General features: G+C 39.5%; 2 protein-coding genes across 3 annotated transcripts in view; one reads left to right on the top strand and one right to left on the bottom strand.

Moving 5' to 3' along the window:
• LAPTM4B (lysosomal protein transmembrane 4 beta) overlaps window positions 1–14,840 on the top strand; it is a 73,972-nt gene extending 59,132 nt beyond the window's left edge. Inside the window, exons 6-7 of the mRNA XM_042464948.1 lie at window positions 4,435–4,530; window positions 13,781–14,840. Coding sequence (XP_042320882.1) covers window positions 4,435–4,530; window positions 13,781–13,855 — 171 coding nt within the window. The 3' untranslated portion in view covers window positions 13,856–14,840. The remainder of the gene's footprint in view (window positions 1–4,434; window positions 4,531–13,780) is intronic.
• Window positions 1–26,110, bottom strand: part of STK3 (serine/threonine kinase 3) — an 881,840-nt gene that overhangs the window by 345,288 nt on the left and 510,442 nt on the right. The window lies entirely within an intron of this gene.

Here is a 26,110-nt window from a genome sequence, read left to right on the forward strand (position 1 = left end):
ATTTGCTTAATTCAAAATGAATTTGCTCCCCCATTCCTTTCCCCCTTTGCATTTATTCTCAGAACACAGTAGCAACCCATGTCTAATTAATCTTATATTCATCCTGTCTATGGCATTTTAGTAATTTGGAAACTGGGGGGGGGGGGGAGAGAAAGAAAGAGATAACTTTGGACTTAAATCCTGTAACTTTTAAACTGTGTTCCAAGGCTTTTCTTCACTCCCTGAGGAGAGAACAGGCAAGTTCATTTTAGAATGGAATGTACAGGCAATGCAGGCATACTTATTTTTTTCAAAATAATAAAAGACTCAAGAACTTGATGATATATAAGTTTCACATTCTTACCTTTAAATGGCATTAAGAGGACAATTTCATATTAAAAGAATGGTTCAATAATATTAAACCATATTTTAGTGTTCTTGGACAAGTTGTCTTAGCCATAGTACCCAGCGCTTTATTACATACCAGATGAGATCTAGAGTCTCTGCGTTTGATTTTGAACCAACCTAAGTTTTGTTGAAGCTCAAGAAACCATAGTTAAATCAAGGATGGGAGTTATGTCATCCTCCAGCTTCCAGCAGCCCCAAAGCATCATAAGTAATGTTAAGGAAATGCTAAGAACTATAGTTCAACAACTTCAGGAAAGCTGTAAAACTCCCACATTTGACTTCATGTCTCATTCAAGCAACCCAGGATCAAACTGCATTTGGTTCTTTGAATGATGATCTAACTCAGGGGTGGACAACTCTGGGAAACTAGGGGGCCACATTAGTCTCCTAAGAGACTGCACTTCTCGCGAAATAAATACCGCAAATATTTTTTGCTCTCAAATGCCCAAGGCATTCTAGGGTCTGTGGGGGAATTTTCACTATGCTTCTAGCCTCCCCAACCCAGGAGAGGCCTTTTTAAAAAACAAGAAGTGACCAGAAGTCGTTCTGATTTATTTTTGGGTTTTTTAAAGATCCCTTTCCTAGGTGTAAAATAGCGCATCTCCCTCCCTTGTTGAAAATATCCCCTCTTTCCCCAGAAGACATTTTGGTGCAAAAAATATTTTTTACTCCTGTGGAGGCCCTGGGAACCATAAAAAGAGCCCTGGAACGCACATGTGGGCCACACCTTGCCTGCGCTGATCTAGATTATAAAGCAGTGGTTCTCAAATGTTGATCTTCTAGGTGTTTTGGCCTTCACCCCCCATAATCCATGGTCATTGGCAAGCCTGGCTAGGGCATCTGGGAGCTGAAGTCCAAAAGGTCAAAGGTTACTTAGATGATCCACAGTTTGAGAATGAGTGCTTTAGAGCACTTTGCACACTACAAAGTGGGATATTAAGTCTTTACATTTAAAAAAAAAACATGTATTCTACTTTCATGCAGTCAAAGTATTTTATATGCATTAGTACATTATGGTCCTCTACAAAAATTCTATAAAGCAAAAATTACCCAAAAGGGTGGGGGAACTTGGGGTCCCCACCAATAATGTCAGTGTTTCTTTGGTATTTGGGGGAAATTGTTAGCTCAAAAGGAGGCCTGCAAGAGGTGGGTAACTTAAGGGGATCTTTCCACTCATCTATACAAGCACTCACTGCAGAGATACTTGAGTTTCAATAAATAAAAGAGTTTTATATAGAAATGTGCAAAGGTACACACAAACACACAAATCTAGTGCAGCTGTAAGAACCACACAAGGCTAATAGAAAAGGAAGATGTGAAAGCTTGGATAGTGAAGAATCAAGAATTAGAGGGAGTGACAGTTAGCAGTCTTGAAGAGAGGGTTTCATAGAAGACAGAGAGTGGCTCAGATAAAGTCAGAGGGTGATACAGAGACTCTGGTCTGCAGAACAGAGCTTCTGTCTGTAGCAGTGATTGGATATGTATGGGGTGGATATTTATATCCTGTTTTGCACCCTTGAGGGGTACTTGATGTTCCCCCACATGATTTTCCCATGGAATTAAGAAAGGGCTCAAGAGCAGTTGATGGCTTTAATTCCGGAGTGACAAAACACTGATAGAATTTGAGACAATTGGATAGGAAGGATGAATTAGGACACAGCCTGGGGTAAGGAGGAGGTATGGTCTTCAACTGATTTGCAATGGGACTTGTTCAGTCTTCATTGCAAGAGGAAGTGAAGAGCCTGGAGTAGGTTGGAGTGATCAGGAAATCCATTCTGCATTTATTGTGGTATTATCTAGGTCTTCCACGTGTCTTGGACCAGTGTGCCTTTCCCATGGAAACTTCCTAGTGTTCCGAAGGTCATCATGCCTTCTTAAAAACATGCCTGGTGCTAGATAACTAATAAGAAAATATGAAACCCTATATTCAACTAGAGGAGTGTAGAGCATTCTAACAAAAAAGGTGTTCCCTGCAGAAGCCTGTTGTGCAGCACCCATGCTCCTTCCTCTAAAACACCCCCCTCACCAGTGTCTGTTTCAACACTGCTAAAGCCTTCCGCTCTCCCAGTGAACCCAATGTAGCAGTTATTGGTATTTGTACAGTGTTAGTGGTGATGTGCAAACTCAGCAGTGCAGAACAGAGTGATGGCACAAGGCTTTAGCCTCATCCTTGCTCATCTCCCCCCCCCACATGCATGCCTCTAAGTAATTATATATTTGCATAGTTCTCAGCTGAGTACTAAATGCTATCTTTTGCAAGGGGCACCTAACTCACTAACCCCAAATTTGGGAGAGTGACCCCCCACCACCACCACCACCACTTCAATAATTTTCTCTGGGTATTGTTATTATCACCCATGTGATGATGAGACTGAGGCTGAGAAAGAGGAGTTTGCCTAAGAGGGAAGATTTGAAGCAGGAATTTCCTGATTCATAGCTTAATCTTTTGAGCTACTGTGATGTACCAGCTCTCTTTAAAGGGAACTGGATGAACTAGTTTCACATTCTATTAGTGAAATGTGTATTAGAGCCATTTTAAAAATGAATCCTTGCGTATGTGGTGTTGTTGTTTTTCCACTGAAGGAGAAAGGTATGAACTGTAAAATAGGTCAGTGATTCAATCTAATGAGGAAAAAAAGGTGTTTAAGGACAACTCCATAGGAAAATTGCTGGGCAAAATGAATTTCCATTTCAACATCTGTTTGTGTGTGTGTGTATGAGAGAAAGAAAAAAGAGGTACACACAGAGACTGACTCTTTCCAAGATACTTTAGCTGGCGTGCTGACTTTCATTGCTCATATTCCCAAGTTCATGTGGGTGATCATTCTGGCTGATGCCTGACTAACAAGGAAACTACTCCCACTTTAGGCAACAAACTTTGGGAGCTTAGCCAAAAGTACTGATGGGTGCAGTGCATTCTTGTGACTTCAGCGATAAAAGGATTTAAAATGTTTTCAGAAGAGTGACAAGACAAGGTTGTTATAATTTAAAATAACAATTTGCTGTTTCATTCTAATACATCTGCAACAGCTTAGGCTTAAAGTCCCTAACAACCCTTATTACTACCTTCATTTACATTTGCTGTGCAGTTTCTCATTTTCTAGCATTTTTTAACTTGTAAGACCCAGCGACTACAGCTTTTGCCTTTCAAAGCTTATGTCACAAAATCTGTTATGTCTTTAAGGCAGCCTTGTAAATAAGTCTACATGTTGAATTAATCCACAAAAAATATTAGCAGCCTTCCTGTCCATGTGCTAGGAGATGTGTGCAGATATACCTTCAAACAGGAGTTCATTGAAGCCTTTTTCTCCCAGAAAACAAGATTTCCCCTTCATACCTGCTTGAGATTTGACCACTGGGCACCCATTTTCCCCCCTCTTCACCTTCCAGTCTTCAGCTGGACATCTTCTTCATTTTATTTTTTCTAAAACGCAGCATTAATTTGTATTAAATGAAATGAACACACATTAGGGAAGGCTAGGATACAACTCAGGGATAGACCCTGTGCTTCCAAAGTGCCTTGATCACTCCTATAATGCAAGACTGTGTAGTTTACTTAAAGCTTTCAATATTAGTGGCCTACTCAAACAAAATTAGTTCTTTTACAACTAGTGGCAGCTGATGGTTCTTCTCTCAGTGGGATAGTGTTTTTACTAGGCTATAGACTGAGCTTTAGAGGAGCTATCCAAGGTATCCCCTAAAATATGTTCAACACTGTAAATAGCTTATTTAAAGAGTAGACTAAAATCCAGAGCAGATTCACTGTGCCATTAACATGGAAGCCACTAGCTTGCCACTGCTTTCAGCTGACAAAAGTCTTCTGTGGTTAATAGCTTGCCAGATGACTGTGTTACTGGGTGCCACAGAATTCTGTGTCATACTGCAAGGCTAGTATTTTTTTCTTTCGAATGGAGGAGCAGGGATACTATTCTTTAGAACAGGGGGAAAACAGTTTCATAAGCATTTTGTTATAGGCCAAGCCATGGTAAAGAAATGTGATAAAGGAACTGTTACAAATTTAACATGTCTTCTCCTCCTTCCTGGTAGGCTTATCTGATCAGCTGCGTTTGGAACTGTTACCGATACATTAATACCAGAAACAACTCTGATGTCCTGGTCTACATTACTACTAATGACACAGCGGTAAGCAGGATGAAACTGAATGAGGTACTGAGGGTACCTGGGTGGTCTGGATGGTGAGGTGTGCTTCAACTTCTGTAAAATCATCCATACCAAGCTGTCCCTTCGGTTGTTGTGAAACCATTGATCTGGCACAGCTATTTTGATGGGAGCTGATTCCTAGAGGTGATCCATGTGAGCACGGTAGGCAGAGATTCAGATTCCTGTGAAAAGTAAGGGCTTTTAGCCACATCAGTCATCAGTTTCTTTTCATTAATCTAGATGGCTTTAAAAATTGTTTAGACACATTCATCTAGAGTAGAACTATCATAGTCTGTTATCCATGGTTGGAGACAGCATGTATTCTCTGGAATACCACTTTCTGGGGCTTAACAGTGTAGGAAGCGTTTTACCTTTATGTCCTCCTTTGGACAGTTTTTAATAGCTGTTAGAGACAAGCTGATGGCCAAAGTGGACATTGGTCAGAATCTGCAGGGCTCACCTGCATACCTTGTAATAAAAAACAATAATCCAGCCTTTGTTGGAGGTAAAAATCTCAAAGAATTAAGTCCCCATCCGTTACTCCCTCTTGTTAAAGTTTCCCCTGTTGAAGCTAAATTCAGTATCTTCAGTTGGGGGGGGGCATTCACACTCATCTTTTTGTCCTGAAGAGATTGGATCTGATGGATTGTTGTTTCCATTACAATTTTGGGTTCACAAATCTCTCCAAGGCACTTTAACTCTGTGTTCTTTGCACATGCCATCATTTTGGTTTGCATTTAGGAATGCAGAAGCAATCCTGGTGGGGAGAGGCTGGGCAGGATGAGACCCCCTCCCTTCTTCCCCTTCCCAGGCCCAGAAAAGAACCCCCCATTCCCCCTTTTTGTTTGTCTGGCCACTCTGAAAAAGGCTCAGAGGGGCTGGAGGGGGATTGGCCGGGCAATCTGAATCAATTCAGTAGTGTATTCACACTGCTGAAGATGCAGATCAGTGCAGATCTTTCAGGAGAGCTTGAGAAAAAACTAGTATCAAATATCTCAGGTTAAGTGATTTTTTGGTAGCCCCCCCCCCTAGTTTACTGAGTGCATTCAAGGCAAGTGTGAAAAGGAAATAACCTGGCTTCATCCCAGATTATTTTTGTAGTGTGAATGCCCCCTAGGATTCTAAGACAACTGGATAAACTCAACATAATAAAATCAAGGGAGATTATATATTTTAAATCCGAGACATAGCATAACCACTGTGCATATATTTACAGAAAAGGTGAGGAACTTGTAGCCTTCTAGATGTTTTTTGAACTAAAGGTCACAGAATCCCTGGTCATTGGCCATTAAAGCTAGAGCTATCGGGAGATGAAAATTGTAGGACCAAAGATTAGCCACTTCACTTTATAGTATAGGTTGAGTATCCCCAATCTGAACATACAAAATGCTCCAAAATCCTAAACTTTTTGAGTGCTGACATTATGTCAGAAGGTTAGTGATTCGTTGTTCACAAAATTATTTAAAACATTGTATAAAATTACCTTCAGGCTATGTGTTTAATGTGTATACAAAATATAAATGTATGTTGTGTTTAGACTTGTATCCCATTCCCAAGATGTCTCATTATGTAGATACAGATATTCCATAATTCCAAAATCTAAAACACTTCTGGTCCCAAACATTTCAAATAAGGGAAATTCAACCAGTATCAGAATCAAATTTGTTTCTAAAAGTCATGGATCCTGAGGAAAACAAGAACGCAGAACAATATTTGATTCTGCTGTTTCTTCCAAGTGCCTCTTTCCTAAAAACACTCTGTCTCTTGTCAAAAAAAGATGCAACAAAAGGAACAACCTAACCCCAAATACTGGATCATTATGTCGTGTGATAAAGCTGTGTATGCAAACTGGAGCACTTTGTTATTCCCAGAATCTATGGCTGTCCAGACCCAAATATAATGTACTGGACAAATCTAAAACAGACTTTCCTCCACAATCTTTGCTTTTAGTGAGTCTCTGTAAGCCAATTTCTTAAATATATCTTCTTAATGAGTCCCAGATGATGTTTCTATACATGGTATATGTTTTATGTGGCTTCAGCTACTAAATGTATGCTGTTTGCTTAAATATAATCCTTTTATTTTTCTAAGAATTAATAAATAGCTTATATAATTCAAATTGTACACACACAGAGAGAGAGCCAATGTACACATGTGTTCCTAGGAAAGCCTTGGCACTGTAGGGAATGGAGGCCTATAAATTATCTTGGGGCGGTCCAGCTTCCATCTGTAATCACTCTGGGTTGGGTTCTAATGGGAATTCTCATAGATAAACATTTAGGTTGCTTCCTGCTGAGATGAAGAGGGAGGCACCCTGGAATCTGCTTCTTGACAGATGATAATACATGTAAAAACAATTACACTGTGCATCACCAGTGTGTTTCAGATAAAATGTCTAGGCTTTATTCGGATTTCTGTGAAGCATGCAGCCATGTTTGCATTATAAAAATACAGTGGGACCTTGCCATGCATGGATTTGAGCATCTGCCGATGGCAAGCCCAATTGTCTCAAATGGCGGTGCATGCAGTCACGCACATCTGTCTCACTGCCATTAGGGACAAAGGGACTTGAGGTCACACTTTTTTTCATATCCAGAGGCGGGTGTTCTGGAACAAATCTCCCACAGATATGAAGGTCTGGCTGTATAGTGCTTCTCAAGCTGCTTGATATGTCAGTCTATCAGTTTTTCCCAGTGTGAGCAGTACCGTATTATGGCCATATTTGCAGAGTTTCCTGGAAATACATATTGCACTAGCAGCTGATAGCTCATGGAACTGCACCAGTCCATGAACCATTACATTATTATTATTATTATTATATTTTATTTCATATTTACATTCCATATACAAATCATATAACAAAGAAAATTACATAAAAACATAACTTCACATATTTCTTTCTCCATTCTCTTATTTCCCCATTCTCCCCCTCCCTTCTGTTTCCCCTGGATATTCCTTCCTTTATTTCTAGACAGCTTGTTTATATCATATTCCTCTATTCCTGTTTTTGTATAGCCCTCATCTCACACTAATAGCTAATTTCCTTGCTTGTACATAACAGTCTATGTATAGAATTCCTTTAATGACATAACTTTCCGTATGTTCCCTTCATTCTGGTAAAGAAATTATAGCTTTCTAACTTTCTTACTCTTCTTATGTCTTCTTTCTTTTACAGTTCATTTCCCAGCCATTATTCTATAAATTGATTCATTATCTATATTTTATAATTGTATAAAATATCCACAGTATTAAGGATTTTTTAAAAATAGCACACATAATGCTTAATATACTCAAACATACCCTTGATCTTTCATGCCATCCAAAATATGTGCTAACCTTATCTTTATATAGATTTTGATCATCTGTTCTTACAGTATTTCAACAAAGGTTTCCACATTTCTTCATTTGTCTTATCATAACTCTCATCATCTTGCAGCAGCATTGTTAATTCATCCATCTCTATCACTTCTAAAGCTTTACTTAACCATACATCAATATCTATTTTTCCTGTTTTTTCCAATTTTTTGCTATTACGATTCTTGCCAATGTTATTAAATATCATATTAATGTTATGTGCTTTCTTGATTCTTTCCCATCTATCATGTTCAGCAAAATTGTCTCAGGTTCTAATTTGACACTGATTTATTATTATTATTATTAACCTTTATTTATGAAGCGCTGTAAATTTACACAGCGCTGTACATACAATATTTTAGTTAGACGATTCCCTGCCCTCGGGCTTACAATCTAAAAAGACAAGACACAGAAGGAGAAGGGGGTGGTGGAGGGAAAGGGTAAGAGGTCCAGCAGTTCCTCTCTACCTCCAAGGCCTGGACCAAGGCAGATGGACTGGAGGGAGGGCTTAGGTTCTTAATGGATGGTTAATCATTCTCCAGGGAAAATACATACTCTCAAGTAGGATAATGCATATACAGTACATAGCAATACAGGAAATGGTTCAATAAACAGGCACCACAAGAACATCAAATAGTAAGCGACAATTATGCAATTCCCCCTCCTCCTCCTCCTCCTCTGTGCTGCCCGCCTATCTCCTCCTCCTCCTCCACCTCCACCTCCATCACACGGCCACGCCGCCCGCAGCACTTGCTTCGGCTGCGGCCGGCGCCAGCTCGCGCTTGCTCTGCTTGCGCACCTGCGCACAGGGCTGTAAATGAAGCGCTCATCCCCTGGCTTGAGGCTCGCTGGCCAATGGCAGAAGAGCGAGGGCGGGGCTGTTTCCAGCCCCAGCCCGCCATTGGCCAGCCTCAAGGAGGAGGCGGAGCCAAGGAGGAGGAGGAGTGAGCCTTTGGGCCGGGGGAGGGAAAAGCACCCTTTCTTGGCGCATGGCGAGGAGGAGGAGGAGCGGGAAACGGGGAGAAGGAGGAAGAAGAGGAGGAAGAAGAGCAGGAGAAGAAGGAGGTGGGTGCCCATTTATATTAACATTTTTTAAAAATTATCAATTTTTTTAGCGTGTCCTCCATTTAAAAAAAGTGTCCTACATTTGAAAATGTTGTCCTACATTTGTCCCGGTTTGGAGGTCCTGACTTACGGCAACCCTATCTCTACTAGTTGTCTGTACGAGAACTGGCTCAATCTTATATTTTCATTTTCTAATTCCTCCCTAGTTTTCATATGTAAATTTCCTTTTATCTTTTTTCAATAAATCATTATATTTGAGCCAATCTTGCACTTCCAATTTTCCTCTTTTCATAAATGCTTCGTGGGGAGACACCCAACCTGGGATTTGTCTATATATTTTTTCTTTATATTTTAACCAAATTCTTAACAGGGATTTTCATATTATATGGTCATTGAAATTTTTGTTTTGGTCTAATTTACCATACTACATATATGCATGCCACCCATACCTTATGTTGAAACCTTCCAGATTTAACAAATTTTTGTTTTCTAAGTTAATCCATTCTTTTATCCATTCAAGACAGTTTGCATAATAATAGATCTTGAAGTCTGGTAATGTTGGACCTCCCCTTTCTTTAACATCAGTTAGGATCTTCCACTTGATTCTTGGTTTTCTTCCTGACCATATACATTTTGATATGTCTTTTTTCCATTGGTTAAAAATTGAGTCCTTCAAGATGATTGGCAAATTTTGGAAATAATACATTAGTTTCAGTAAAACATTCATTTATATAATTGAAATTCTTCCCATTAGTGAAATATGTAAATTAGACCATTTTGTTAATTTTGTTTTAATATCATGCCAAATTTCTTTATAGTTGTTATCAAAAAGTTCCGCATTCTTTTTTGTTAGATTTATCCCTAGGTATTTTACTTTCTTTTGTATTTGAATTTTTGTCTTGTCTTGTAGCAAGTTTTTTTCCTCTTCAGTCATATTGAGTGTTAACATTGATGATTTTATCTTATTTACTCTCAAGCCAGCCCATCCTCCATATTCTTGTATTACTTCTAAAACTTTGGGAATGCTCGTTTTAGGTTCTTCTGTTATAATCATTATGTCATTGGCATATGCTCGGATTTTGATTTCGTTTCCTTTTATTTTTGTTCCTTTTATTGACCTATCTTCTCTTATTGTGATACATAATACTTCCAAACACATTATAAACAACAGGGGTGATAGAGGGCACCCCTGTCTTGTTCCTTTTCCAATTTTGAATCCTTCTGTTTTGCTTCCGTTTGCGATAATTTTTGAGCTCTGATCTTTGTATATATGTTTTATCCAATTTAATATGATTTCCCCAAATTCCAGTTTCTCTACCAATTTGAACATAAAAGTCTATTCCAAGTTACCAAAGACTTGTTCAGCATCAGCGAATAAAAAGGCTGAATCTTTCCCTGGATTTTTGTCATAATATTCAATTAAGTTTAAATTTAAATGAACCACTACTTTGAAACACTGTGGTAGAACACATACATAGCAGAATGAAAGGCAAGGCCCTGCATTGTTCATAGGTCCACTTTGGAGGTGATTGCATCATAAACAAGTTTTCACCCTTCCTGAAAATTATCCATACTTGAAAATAACATCTGGTTTGCTTTGTGGTCTATTTTTATCTGGATTTGGATGATAGGTTTTAACCCCTCCTGTTGTGACAGAATGGCACTTTACCAGTTTTAGGGTAATTATCACTCAATAGGAGTTTGAGGGATTCTGGGACTGCAGAAAGCTTGCAACCTACATTTCCCACTCTTGCTTTATGCAGTGTGTCAGAATTCTGCAGGACAACTGTACAAAACAGCTTGGAAGTACCAAGTTACAATAATGCAATTACTCATTAATAGTTATTTTTAGAGTAATATGGATATAATGAAGTTACATTTGAGAGTAGTGCAACAAGCAGGATAAAGTTACCTTACTCATGTGACAAGTAGTGGTTTCTGATTTCTTTCAGTAGTTGCTTCTAAAGGGCATTTTCAAAGGAATTTTGGCAAGAATTTTTCAAAGTTTATGGCATTCATTTACAGTCCTGAAGGTTGTTCACTTAAAAAATGTGGTAGAAATAGTAAAAGAAAAATAGCAAGCACCCAGTTAGTTCCTTTTCCTCCACATTGTTATCGAGTATATAACAGCACGGTATTATTTGTCAATCACTGTACTGAATAATGGGATGAATTGTTTTTTTAAAAAATAACTTGCCAACCTGTGGTACCAAAAAGAGGGCTAACTGCAGCCTAAGAGATGAAGCTGGGATGTTTTTCCCTCCTTCCCACTGAGCCACTGATGTATCTGACCTTCTAACTGTTGGTAGTCCACCTAAATCTTTGGTTTGGACCCCTAGATCTCTAGTTTGGACCTCTTTCTCAGATGTGCTTTCAGAAATTCCACAGAGTGAGTATGTAGACTTTGAAATGCAACACAGTAGTGACTATAGCTCAGAGGTAGAAAAGACATCTATGGAATTCTTAAGGACTGAAAATCTGGATAGAAATCAAATAACGGCCTCTTTAATACATATTGATCTACACTAAGTGTTGGGAATGTATTTCTCTAAGTAGAGATACAAGAGGGAGGCATGCTCTCAATCCTAACTACTGTGTGTTGACTGGGAATGATGGGAGTTGTAATCAAACACACTTTGAAGGCTGACTCAGATTTCTTGGTGTCCATGTGTTGTACCTTACACAGGTGTGTTCAGACTCCATGCATTGAAATCTATTTTGTTCTTGTTTTTACTATAAATATGGGATCACCAAATGGAGCAAATAATTCATGGGGTCACTTGCCTGGTAAGCCTTACATGAGCCATAGCCTGGGATGACCCACAGATACAGGAATTCATCTATATTTGAGCTCCATTAGAGACTAGAGATGTTAATAGCTCTTATTTAGAGCACTTGTTGCAAACATTTTAAAAAAGAGGGAATGAAAAACTCGTATTGATCAACCACAAGTTATCCCATGGTCTCTACCAGTAGAGTCTGATCTAGTTCTGCTGCTGTTTGGATCAAAAAGACCCTTTATTTGAAACAAAGGCCTGTTACAGACTGCCAAAATAAAGCTGCTTCGGGTCTCTTTGCAGGTATGCTGTTTAAATGATGCATGCATAAGAAGAATCCGGAAGCTGCACCAAAAGCTGCACACCGGTGCTTAGGAATGGAGTGTGGCTTTGGCGCAACCTCCGGACTCTTAGGACCCATGCATCATTTAAACAGCATACCTCCAAAGAGATCCAAAGCAGCTTTATTTTGGCAGTCTGTAACAGGCCATAGTTATAAATCAGAGGTGGGCAAGTTTCATGCACCCAGGGCCCAATTTCCTCTTGCCACCCCATGCTTCCCAACTGGAAGTTTCAAAGTAAAAATGCTTTGTGTGATTTTTTTGGGGGGGGGGGGGGGCATGTTTTTTGTTTAAAACTATGTACAGAGTATTGGCTGCATAATGCAGTTCTGAAGGGCATCATTCTCCTTATTTTTGGCATAAAGAAACCAAAATTTGGTAGTCTTCTGGGAGCCATATAAATGGATGGAGGGCCAAATTGGCCTGTGGATAATCAGATTGCGAAATCTCTAAACAGACAAATGCAAGGTACATGTTGATCTTCCACCATCTCCTATGCTTATTTGCATTTCCCAGTTACCACTGAATGCATTAACCAGCTGGACAGGATATAGTGATACATGCACTGCTCAATTTTCCTGGCAAAAAAGCAGAGAAAATGACAGTTTGGTTCACCTCTCCTCTGTCTTGTGTTTCCTTATATGCAATGCAGCAGCTCTCTTGCTGTGCATTTATGTGTTGGTGGTATTTGGTAGTGTGCATAGTCACAGATACAATAGCATGATAGAGCTCTGGGGAATGAACATAAGTCAAACAGGTGGTCAGTTTAATGACATGGCCCCTCATTTTTCTTCTGTACTAGCTATTTGTTTCCTTACAGTGCTTGGCTGAGGAGACTCTAGTTTTGCCGACGGTCCTAATAGTTTTTCAGAGCTGTGCTGGTGTGGAAGGAATGTTTGCCAAGGCAAAAAAGGACTGAGGAGGAAACAGCTGATCAATAAAAACCCATATGCATTAATTTTTGAACTAAATTTGGCTCCTTGAGGTCCTCTGTTTTCACCAGTAGGTTTCCACATAGAAGGAAAAGGTGCTGAATGGCATTGATAATTTTCCAAGCCACCTCTCCTACAATACCCTGGCTCCAAAGTCCCTTCAGAGGCAGGCATTTGAGTGTTGTTATTGTTGTGCTTCCTTCTCCTGTTGCCATTGCTGCCTCCTCCCTGTATGAGTGTGATGAGTGTCATGTTGCACATATAATGGACTATCTGGTAAGCACCTTGCCATTGTAAGATCCTGGTCTCTAACCAAGGAAGGATGTCAACCCACTCACATGTTTAAAGTTTCTGAAACTGTTGCATCCTTACTTTTAGCCCCTTGCTCTTTTCTTTTTCTTTTTTTTCTTTTTCTTCCCTGCTTCACTATGAAGAGTGATCATTCTTGAGTTTCAACAGCAACTTCCAGTTCATTTGTGCACAGTCTTTGTTCACAACTGGTTAGAAAGAAATGTGACATTGATCCATTTAGTATGATTTCAGGACCAAAGAAGATGCTTGTGAAGATTTGTGTCAATGTATAATAACACAGTTATTCTCTAACACTTGTCCTTTCCATCATAGCAGGCTAACCAGTCTGAGGTTATCCACAGGTTCATTTATTTAAGAGAATATTGGTACCATGAATATTACCCATAATTGTGCATAACTGACATTGCTATTAAAACACTTGTTTTCTAACCTTTTTTTTATTTCTTCGCAGGTGCTGCTGCCACCATATGATGATCCTGCAAACGGTGCTGCTAAGGAACCCCCACCACCGTATGTTTCTGCATAAACAGCATGTGTGAAAATCTACCTACAGAATTAATAGCTTTACTCTCCAGAACATCTGAGCAATAGATTGTTTCATTTTTAAAAGATGGATGTACACTCTCCCAGATTTAGTTATTCCTGTTTTGCTGTAGATATTGAAACAAAATGTTGTTTGCCTAAAGCAGCACTGAACTGGCTTCCAAGAACCATCTTGATTTAGCAGACGTTACAGGAGCCACATTATAGGGTTGTGGTTTTATGTCTTCTCCTGCAAGTCTAGAAAAGCTGTAGTTTCTACTCCAAACAACTATAAAATGGAGAAGGTTTGGATTTGTTCAGAGTTTCTGAGCAATAGGAATCAGCTTCTGAAATAATTTTCATACAATAAGTTGTAAGACTGGATTGTTTCTAGTCTTTTACAAATGGAAGGGATATTTTTGCTCAAGGGATTGACTGAAATCCAGTAGAGTCTCCTTGCTATAGTAAATAAACAATGTTTCCCATTTTTTTCTACCTTCTGAAGGCCCTGGTTCCACCTTTTCCATAGATTTCCCCAGCGCTTCACAACAGCTTTCTAGGGAAGAGGGATGAATCAGTGAAAATAACCTCCTTTTTCCTTCCATGGGTAGAGCTCTGATGCCCACATAAAATCTGGGTCTTCCCCCCCCCCAGTTCCTCCCCTCTCATTTTTTAAAAGGTAAGACCAAAGATGTGTTATCTGTGTTATCAAATACCACTGGTGATTAAACAATAATTAACAGGTGCAACATCAGCATTCTTGAACTAGTGTATTCATTACAGAATATGAGGAATAATTCTAAGCACAGTTCTCAGGTGAGATAATGAAAACATCAGTCTTCAGATCTAATGGCTAACTATGCTCAGATTTGAAGAAATGAATGTTCATCCTTGCTACAGTGAAACTGTGTTAAAATATTTTTAAAAAATTAAAAATATGTTTCCTTTAAAAAGATCTGGCTTAGTTATTAAAACAAAAAGACAAATTCTCAACTTGCACTATGCTTTTTTTATTTATTTAATTTTTATTAGTAAAACAAAGACATAGTAACAAAAACAAACAATACCAAGTAGTATATACAACAAACAAAACAATCATACTTAATCACACAGAATATGTAAGAGGAAACCTATCTAAGAATACTCACCCTTACCTTAGCCTTCGACTTATCTTCCTTCCTTAAACTTTCTTACTTCTTACTTTCTCTACCCCCACCTCCTAGACTAGCCTTGATACTTAAAACAACCTACTCTAACCCTCTACACTTTCTTCTCACCTCACCTATTCCTAATCATCTTCTTCTTCGTTTCCTCTTCCTACTATTCTTCCCGAGTTCATTCTAGCATTCGTAGACAGATTTGCCAACATACAACATAAAAAAAAGACTTCCTGTCACCAGTATCTGTTCTATTTTTGATTGACATGCCTTTCTTAAAATACAAAGATATAGCAATCTAGACCCACCTACCCTACATCAACTTGCACTATGCTTTAAACACAAAAATATTTTCTCTTTGTGTCTAGTCATAGTTCCTTGGCCAAAGACAGAAGAAGGGGAGGAGGCATAGAGTAACTTTATATCAAATATTATACAAAAAGAATAATTTGACCTTTGACACCAGCAAAATTTGGCTTTTACAAAATTATGGGCCTATCTATGCTGTTCCACTTCTGTCCTGGGAAGGGTCAGCTCAGGGATATGCCAATCCACTGGCCTGTTTTCCCTTCCTTTCTGCTGTGATCTTTATTGGGTTCTTCATACTGCAGCATCTTTTAGGGAGAATGTACTCTTAGGTATGGATCCCAGAATCACCTTTTCTAGGGGTTATGGAGCTGCATGAATATATGGCTTTCTCAAGATGGGGCTAGTATTCTATACATCAGCCTTCGTGAGAACTGATATGAGCTATTCTCTTTTGAGTAGCAGATCAACCAGGAAGGGTGAGTGATGTGCCAGTTGCTCATTCACCAGCAGGTATCCAAGCTGCCTAGTGCCTCCTTCTAAGGAAGTCTCCTCCATTCCTCACAGCAAGTCATGCCACTGCTGCTCACCACCTGCCATACAATTACTGTTTAAAGATTCTTGATATATATAAAAAAGTTTTGGTACTATTCTTGTGCTCTCTGTGGCCATTTTGCCACAGCAGCCTTTATGCCACACTCTCTTCCTCAGAGTGAGACATTATGGGCAAGATCATGGACCTTTAAAAGAGAAAAGGGAAGGAAGAAGATCACCAGGAGCATGTCAGTTCACCCTCTGGCATCAGAGGAAGTAAAAGTAGCAGCAGCAACAGCTGGCACTGGCTGTTTTGCCTCAGGGAGCAGGAGCACTAGGCCCACCGTTAGCCAGCATCTCTGTTTGAAAACACAGCTCTTTTTTACCCTTGCATGTCTTATGCTCCCCTCCATGGTGCAGGCTGCTACATTCGCAATGTTTTTAAAGTGTGGCCATAAAAACAGGTTACATTTACGCATTAAAATGTAAAATGGGAGGGTTTGTAAACAGTCACACACATTATCCTGCCCTTTTCAGTGCCTACAAGCTCCAGGAGATTTCCCATGCAGTGGCAAACTTGTTTGATACAGTTTTAGTGTATGCAGGAACCCTAAGATATGTCATGGCATGCAGAATGGGAAACATGTTAGCCATTGCATCTTTCAGGGCGTCTAGATAATTAATTTACACTCTAACTATGCGAAGCTGATGTACAAGTGAAAACAACCTCTACCACCACATCTAATGTTAGATTATGAACTATTTGTAAATTTTCTATATCAATCTGAGCCCAAGTAGTTTATTTTACTGCTTCCATTTTTGCCATCTGATGATTATGTGACTGCTTATGTGACTAATATCCAGCAATTGCAAACAATGATTAACAAACCACTTTTAAACCCATTTGGTTTCAATGGAAGTTAAATAATCTACCCTGCCAAAATTGATGGTCATTTTAAAATGCATAATTTTGTATGGAATGTTGTGCCCAGTGTGAATTAAGATCATGTCATTCATTCTTTTGAGTCATTTGATGTGATAAATAATAAATACCTCTTGAGTATCCAAAATGTGAATGTTTTGTCATAAGAGTTTGCTTGTAAATATAGCACTTTGGGGGGAATGATACACTAAAGTATAAAACTGCTAAGGCAAACCCACTCTTTCAGAGGGAGCCACTGGAATATAACTCAGAGCTTGATCATGCAAGTTAGGGGATTCTGGGACTCATAATCCTTCTCCAAGTTCTGCTTCATGTTTGAGAGATAAATTTATATCTTGGTGCCTGCTTTAATGTGATAATAGAACAAGTTCTTTTTTTCTTTTCTTTTTTGCATTTGAAATCATTCTAGTGAGTTAATATCTAAGCCTGTCAATTGATGATGATGATGATGATACTTAGCATTTATATAGAATTTTCAATACATGTCACACTCATTATCATGGAACTTTACAACAAACCTGTGAGGTAGGTTATTAGTATTATATCCATGTTGCAGTTATGGGGCTATGTCTGAGAATAGCCTACCCAATGGTTACCTAATAAGTTCAAAGCAAGATTGAGGGACCAATGCCAATTTTCTGTTGGAAATTGTGACTGGTGGCTGCTTTTATACTTATAATTTCAAGGGCAAGAAGCAGCCAGATAAAATTATTAACAACTATACTGGTAATTCCCCCTGCCAACCTAGCTGCTCCTGAACTCAGCTGACATAGGTCACTAAGTCTTAATTTGCTGATTATTTCAGGGAGGCATGAGGAGCCTGCCAGCAAACCAGTTCCTGTTATCTTGGATGGTTATTCTTCTATGCCTCTAAGAAAATGCACACTTGGAGTTAGCTGCTACTTAGCACTTGCAGCACAGTGGCAAAGCACATAGGCCAAGATCCTACATTGGGATTGTGTAACGTAAATCCCCACAAATGGAGTTAAGCATTGATACTGCTCAGCAGGACATGAATTGAATGGCAGTGTTGTACAACCAAAAGTACTACTGCTAATTCCAGCGGGAATGGATGAATGTATATCTGCTGATAGTGTGCATGCACAGTAGCACTGCATGTGCAACTCCACCTCTGTGTCCTTGATCTTAAGCTGGATGTTGTGCATTGGACCACCACTTCTGTTGGGGAACCTACACATGTGTAAGAGACCAACAGGATTCCAGCCATGGTGTACAGGCAGCAGATCAACATTCCAATCGCTATCACTTTCTCACATCCTCTTCCACCTGGTGGTAGTGGTGCTGGTGTTTTGTTTTATATTTAAGCATTCCAGAGATTCTTGTGAAAAGTTACATTCTGGAAAATGATAAAATGATGGAGCACACCAAATAGAATGAGGGCAATGGAAGCAAAGCAACTCCTCTCTTCTTGCTTGGGTGACTGAAAGGAAATGCTGTGGGCAGCACACAGTTGTGGGTATCCATCCACTCAGAGCTTGGGCAGGAGGGAATTACTACAGTTCCCAAAATCAGTCCCCTGACTAGCAATCTGTCTTGAGAATTCTTGAAGTTGTACTCCCCAAAGGTAATTTTTTTAAACTCAGCATCCAATACAGCCAGTTCAAGACTTTATGCTTGTTTACAGACTAGGCAATGTGTCCCAAAATAGTTTCTGAAGGCAGTACTTTGGCATGTAAGCTTCTCACTGGGTTTACTGGTAGATAGGTTTGTTTTTGTTTGCTTGTTTTGCAGGGCAGCATGTACCCTGGAGTAGGCCTCACAATCATGTTTAATTCTAGAATTTTCTTTAATGTTGATTTGCCCAGACTGGGTACAATAATAGGCATTTGCTTTTGTTGAACTACTTAATTTTGTGGCATTTTTAAATGTCAATATAAAAATAAGTGCTTGTACATATTTCTCATTTGATTCTTATGTATAAACAAAACTATCTAATAAAAAGGTTATTTCCTCATGCCTCTTTCTGTATTGTTTCAGAATAAATTCTTCTATTTGTGATTTACATAAAAATCTTACCAATTTGTCAGTTCTTTCATACTTAAGATTTTTTTCCACCATATACAATGAGCCCTTGGTATCCACTGGAGTTTGGTTCCAGGACCCCTCGTGGATATCAAAATCTGTGGATGCTCATGTCCCATTACATACAGTGGCATAGTAAAATGGTGTCCCTTACATAAAATAGCAAATCAAGGCTGACCATTTGGAATTTATATCTTTTTGGAATAGTTTCAATTTGTGGATACTTGATTCTTTGGATAAAAATCTGTGGAAGTGAGGGACTGACTATACTGCACAAATGTAAAGAAGAGTCCTCCCAACATGGAAATGAGAACTGGGAGTACTTGCAGAACTGGCTTCAATGTCTGGCACCCAGGAAATCCTGATTAATTTGGCTGATGGTCCCTAAAAGTCCTGTAGAGGCTCCTGGGAAGAAGACAGTGTGGCAAGGACAACACAGTGCTCTCCTGTGCCTACTTGCAGCCCACAAATGGGCCAACTGGTAAGTGTGTGGCCCACAGCTTTCAGAAGAATAAGATATCCTGAAGCCATTTTTAACTGAGCAGTGGTAGGGTAGTGCTCAGGATCTGCGTTTCTCGTTGATGCAAAAAGGACAGTACTTAGCATTGCAGCAGCTGAAAGGGACCGTGAGAAGCCATGTTTTGGCCTTTACGAGTTCTAACAAACATTTCTGAAGTTCTGCCTCTTCCTGACATTGGTCGCACAACAATGAGAACTAAGAACTTGGTTTTTGTTTTCAAGGTGAGGAATTCAAATAATTTTTCTTGCTATTTATTTTATTTTATTTTACAAATTGATATACCTTGCCTTTGCCTAAAAAGGGGCTTCACTGAGGTATACATAAAAATTAAAAATACAATGCAATAAAGCAACCTAAAATCTAAAGATGAGCTGTAAAATCACAACTTGAGGACACAATGTGTGGTTAATAATGTGCACTATGCACTAGAGTTTAACTACCAATGCAGCATTTGGAGAAGACATTTCCCATCTGTTTTATGTTGACTCTAGAATCTTCTGTTATTTTATGACCCTTCACTGTACTGTTTTCCCTTTTTGAATAACCCAAGTTCATACCTACTTCAATGCAGGTTTTTCTTGGCACAGCTTTTTTTCCAAGCACCTCGTTTCAACTTACAGAATGCACTACTTTACTTGGGTGTGTAGGGATGGTTTTCTCCCAGGGCTTCACCATTGTGGATCTCCTACATTCTGAATTATATATCTCATCTGTATGATCCCACAGGACCACCAGAAGATGAACATAGAATTCATGGAGTCATTCCATTTTATTCATTATCTATGTGAAGTATATTAGGCTAAGAGAAAAATATCCCCACAGATGGAGATGAAGAATGTAGCTCTAGCACATGGGTGGGAATCACATAGACTTCCAGATGTTGCTGGACTGCAGTTCCTAGCACTCATCACCATTGGCTAAGCTGGCTATGGATGATGGAGTTGTAGTCCAACTACATCTGGAGGCCACATCTTTCCCATCTCTGCTCCAGATTTATCAGAAAGAAGAACAAACTAGCATGTTCTGAAGTACTAGATTTAGCAATGGAATCTCCTAGCTCTGGCAAATGAAAGAGGTGACAAGGAGATTTTTAGAGCCTTCTTAAGGAGAAGCTGAATATTTATTTCTGTTTCTCTGATGTGGTTTGTACTTCACACTGGCAGTTTAACTTGCAACTCATTGTAAGGTTGTCTGCATTCATATATATATATATATATATATATATATATTACATATAAAAGACATTACAATATACCAATATACATAAAAATCAAGCAATCAAGCAAAACAAACAGACAACAAATAAAAAACATAAAGCTAACTCAAGTTTAAACTGTGTCTTTCTTCTTAACATACTTCCTGGTTATCTATGTTTGCACTTTAGTCTTACGCTATTCCTCCCCTTTACAAAATTAATTTTTTTCCACATTGCTTCTGAGTCGAACCAGTAGATAATCATTCTTATATTCTGCTTCCTTATATTTATCTTAATTTGATTATTAACTATAAAAATAAAAGAAAATAGAAAATGTGTAGTAGAGAAGAATAAACATAAGAGGATATACTGTATTTTCTGGCATATAAAACTACTTTTTAATCCAGGAAAATCTTCTCTAAAGTTGGGGGTCATCTTATACGCCGGGTGTCATTTTATAGGGCAGGTGCTGAAACTTCTGAGCCGGACTGGAGAATCTATAGTCACCACATATGGTGGGGGGAGCTCAAAAACGGCCGCGGCCACATCCCCACCATATGCAATGATAGTATGAAAGCAGCTACCACTCTGATAGTCTTGGAGACAGGGAGGGCTGGGCAGGCAGGGAGAGCTGACCAATCCAAGCAGGCTTTGTATACAACAGGGTTTCCTGCTAAGTACCTACATGTCATTTGAATTAAAATTACCACATTGAAATCAAATCTGATGGGTTTTTTAAATTTTTATTTGGTGTGCGTTGGAAGAGGGGTAGTCTTATACGGCGAGTATATCCCAAACTCTATATTTTAACTGGAAAAGTTGGGGGTCGTCTTATACGCCCGGTCGTCTTATACACCAGAAAATACGGTAGATATAGATTTTATCTAACCTTGATCTAAAATATTATTAATGATTAGTAATAAGGTTGTCTGCATTCTAACAACTTTATTTACACCCTCCTTTTCCCCAAAATCAGGACCCAAGGTGGATTGCAAATTAAATCTAATACAATATAGTTAAAACATACAAAAGAACAGCATTTAAATAGAATTAGACTATTCACAAAGCTAAAAACAATTTAACAATTTAAAACACTGGCCATTTTGATTTTCATTAAAATGTTTCAAATGAGTTGGAAGATAGTATTGTCTGTCATAACTTAATAAATGTTCCTGGAATGCAGGGGAAATAAATCTAAAAAGAGGCTTAGACTTGTGCTCCTCAAAGTCCACGGACAGAAAACAGTTCACAAGGCATCAGCTGCTGGTCCTTGGAAAGTCTCCAGGAAACAAAGAAACAATTGTAGCCAATGGATCCAAATATGTTACCAGTCCCTGGCACACTAGAAAAAATAATGTTATGATCCCCCACATCACATACCTTAAGAAACACTACTTTGGACCATAACATGCACCAGGCATATCCATCAATCTCCATCCTAACTCAGTTTCCCAGGTATGCTTAGCAGTAGCTGTACAATAATAAACAAAAATTAGAGCTTAGATCTCAAAACTTTTCTACAGTTTACCACTGATAGTAAAAAAAAATCTTCCAAGTTTCTTAGGAATTGCACTGCTTGCATTTTTACTAAGGGTATGGCTATGAAGTGGATGATTTGGAAAATCTTTAGCCATGACACTTTAAGCAGCCTAAGCTGTTCCTTCAGCTGCTCACTCAATTTAATAACAGTATTAACAATAATTTTTTTATGTCTTTCTTTAATTTATATCCTTCCTTTCTCCCGGCACAGGCCTCAAAGGCAGCATAGAACAAATTAAAACAGTATAAAATATAATAAAGACTTTATAATCTATGTAGATCTTCCCCCTCCCAATCCTTGCAAAAGCCAAACTTATCAGTGGATGGCATAAAGAAAATGACATTGCTGAGTGGATATCCATTGTGGCCAGCAGGGCCATATTTTTAGTGTTCTGTACACATTTTCCCCCCAAAATTATTAAAATGCTTACAAGAGATTTGTAAAAGGCAAGCCTACATTTTGTGCAGTCTAGTGGAACTGCTCCATTTTCCATAAAAGACCAAACTTCAGCATTTTCACTTAGCATACACCTTAATAGCTCTGTACTGCACATAAAAGTAGATTTATACAGTATACACCAAAGCTGGTGCAAAAATAATTTTTTTTTACTGTAGTTACAAACGTAAAGATGCTGCTGCATTCCTTTCTCCCCTCCCTTCCTCCTTTTTATGGTGCAAGGAAGTAACGGGGATATTTATTTGAAAACTTAATACAATAGTTAGAAAAATTATAACACTTTGTAATAAACTTTTCGATTCAGAGTCCCCAATCCCTCCTTTTTAGGGGGCCTATAGAGTATGTATATAGGTATTCTTGATCTATTTTGCTCATGGATTCATTGTGAAGATGACAGGAGTGTTTGGAGTACAGACAACTTTGTACAGACAGTTCTCTCCAAGTAGACAAACCAAAACTATGTCACTTTTTGAGTTTCTGGCTGATCACCAAAAGTTAAAGGAAAATAATTGAACTGAATCAGTTTTGAGAGCATGCCAGCGATTATAATGCCCCCATATTTTAGGGAGGAAGAGCTAAATAAAATTCTCTGTCAAGCTGGACAAAGAAAGATGTTACTCACTAGACAGACATCTTTGTCTTACAACAAGAAAAGAATTATGGAAAGCAAAGTGTTAACTTCTTTGAGTACATATTGGCTTTCCTTAACTTTGCATCCTCCAGGGAGTTTGGGCTACAATTCTCAACAGCACAAGCCCAACAGGGCCAATAGCAAATGGTGAGGATTTAGGCTAAAATATCTGGAGGTCCCCAGGTTGGGAGGCTGGTGTAAATTCCCATCTTAGTGAGAGGCCTGCGTTTTATACACCCCTGCTCCCAGAGAATGTAATTGGTGTCTCATTGTCATATTTAAAATGGATTTCTCAGCCAGAAACATTGAAAATAAATGCTAATTTTGAAAGTTCTAAAATAGAATCTGACACCATACAAAGGACATTTTGGCTCTGGTACAGCTGTCTGGACACTTCTGGATTTTGACCAAAAGCCTGCTGCAAAAACTGGCTAGCTTCTCATTCTCTTATTCCATCTGGAACTGGAGAAGACAGATCTGTGACTTTTCCCCTCCATGTCCATCTACTGCATTATTGATAAGATTCTGGATCACCAAGCACTAGGGGCATAATTGTCACTCAGCCAGTATATATAAGATAACTTGGAAGTGCAAACAAATATTGTTAACACACACAATTTATCTTGAGCATTGTATGAAACAGCTGCTTGTTGAGATTAGAGTGCTGTTAAAAGCAGCTCGCTCTCTCTCGCTCTCTCTCTCTCTCTCTCTGTGTGTGTGTGTGTGTGTGTGTGTTTATGTATATACAAACAATGTGCATGCATGTATTATAGTACCCACTTTTTAAAAATGAAGAAAAGTACATAAATAATAACACCCTTTAAGTCAGGGGTCTGGGCCAATGGCCTTAACACTTAATTTGGGAGTGTCACTCTACTTTTTGCAAATGGTTCAGTGTCCTCTTGAAGGCTGGAACATGCCCCATGAACTGATGCCATTATTTTAAAATGCATACCCTCCAACGGTTCTGATTTTGTAGACAGTTCCAGTTAATCCTCTGTCATCCCACCTTTTCCAATTGCTTTTAAAATGTCTGAGGCCCCATGCAGACTGGCATCAAAAATCTGGAAGGAACTGGGCTGATTCGGATGCCCTTCCCCTGAATCTCTCCGTTAGCAAGTGCCCACTACAAAAAGAGGGGCATTTTAAATCGAATGCATTCTGTGCCTGCTGTGAAGGTGCCTGCTGTCAATCAAGCGATCATCATGGTGACGTTTTGCAGGGGCATCGGAAGTGTCCTCCCCCTCCTTTTTTTTAAAGAGCCATGCACAAAATGCCCTGGTGTCAATTTTTTTAAAACCTCTTTTTTGTGTGTAGTGTGTATATGTGGGCATTTGGGTCAGATCTGCCCCTGTCCCCATTTTCAATCCCATGCAAGCTAATGCATCCCCCACTCCTTGCCCCCCAGAATGCCTCTTACACATGAAATGATGATGATGATGATGATTGAGGGCAAACTACTTTTGCCTTCGAACTCAGTTTTGCAGCAAGTAAAGTAGCTGAGGACAAGGTGGAAAGTGGGAAGAAGAAAGAAAACTCAGGGACCATTTTCAGGACTACAGAAAAAAAAAGGGTTTGAAAACTATCTTCCACGTGAAGTCATTGGCCCAATTTGTCACAATCCACGTCGGGGCTGCACAAGGAAATGCCCCCTTATCTGGGGTATCAGATTCGGGCTAAAATCCGTCTTTTCTCAAAGAATCGGGTTGCGCCAAAAATTGAAACTTGCCCTCGATCATGATTGGGGCAAATAGGGAGGGATTGGGTCAGGGGGCGGGAGAGGTCAGAGCATTCCCTCCCCTCATCAGAAGGGAGGGGGAGGAGGAAAGGAGGAGGAGGAGGAGGAAGGAGAAAAGAGCCGAAAAAGGGAATCTGGATGCAAAGATTGGACAGGAGGAAAGGGAAATCGGGATGACTTTGAGCTGCAGAGGTGTCAGAGAGAGGTTGGTGGGGGTGGAGAAATATGAAGGAGAGGAGGAGGAGGGAGGGGCCGTGGGGCGGGAAGCCATGGAGGGGATCCTAAACGGAGGGGGCACGGAGGAGGAGGATAAAGGAGCTGGGGGGAAAGGATCAGGGGCATCCCCGAGACAGGAGAGGGTCTGAAGGAAGGAGGAGGAGGAGGAGGATTTGCAGGGGAATTGCGTTGTGGGGCTGCGCTGGGGCAGGTAGGGAAAATCAGGCTGCTTGTTTACTTTCACTCTTGCTCCTGTTATGTCAGAGGGAGGGGGGGGTGGAGGAAAAGTCAAAGGGAGGTGAGGGTCGGAAGGAAGGAGGATTGCCCAGGAAGTGGTGTGGGTCCAAGCTGGGACATGTAGGGAATCAGCCTCTTTGACACTTTATGCGCATTATTTTTTGGGTGCTTCCTTGTTCTACTTTCCTCTTGCTCTGGATTATTATTATTCTTTTTATTGTGTGTATATGAGGATGCTACAGGAATGCCTGTGCTGCATTTCCATTTTATTCCCAATTGATTCCATGGGTTCTACTTTGATGGAACTGACAATTCACATTTCTCTCAGCCTCACTGGAAGGCAATGGCAAAAGCCTTTCAGAGGAAAAAAGGGTTCGGTCAGGTCAGGTCAAAGGAGGGCACGAACGGAGGCCCACATCAGGCACACCCCCCCCTTTTCTATTTTTTAAAATTATTTTTGACCAAATTGGTGGCATGGTTTTTTTCCTTGAGGCAGATAGGCAGGGCTAGAGCTGTGCACTTTCCCTTTTCTCTGCTCGCTTCCCGCAGGGGAAATGTTGCGAATGCAACTGTTACCATCAAGGGAAGAACTACAATGCGAATGTTACATTTTTGCTCTTGTCAATTAGACAAAGATACATGCTTTTGGTACTGAATCAGAGGCAGCCCTGAATTGCTTTTAAAAGAAAAAAAAAAAATGCATGGCAATGCATGGCATTCTTGAGGTGAGGAATTTTCACCAT

The sequence above is a fragment of the Sceloporus undulatus genome, chromosome 4 (genome assembly GCF_019175285.1).
Source record: "Sceloporus undulatus isolate JIND9_A2432 ecotype Alabama chromosome 4, SceUnd_v1.1, whole genome shotgun sequence".
NCBI classification, from domain to species: Eukaryota; Metazoa; Chordata; class Lepidosauria; order Squamata; family Phrynosomatidae; genus Sceloporus; species Sceloporus undulatus.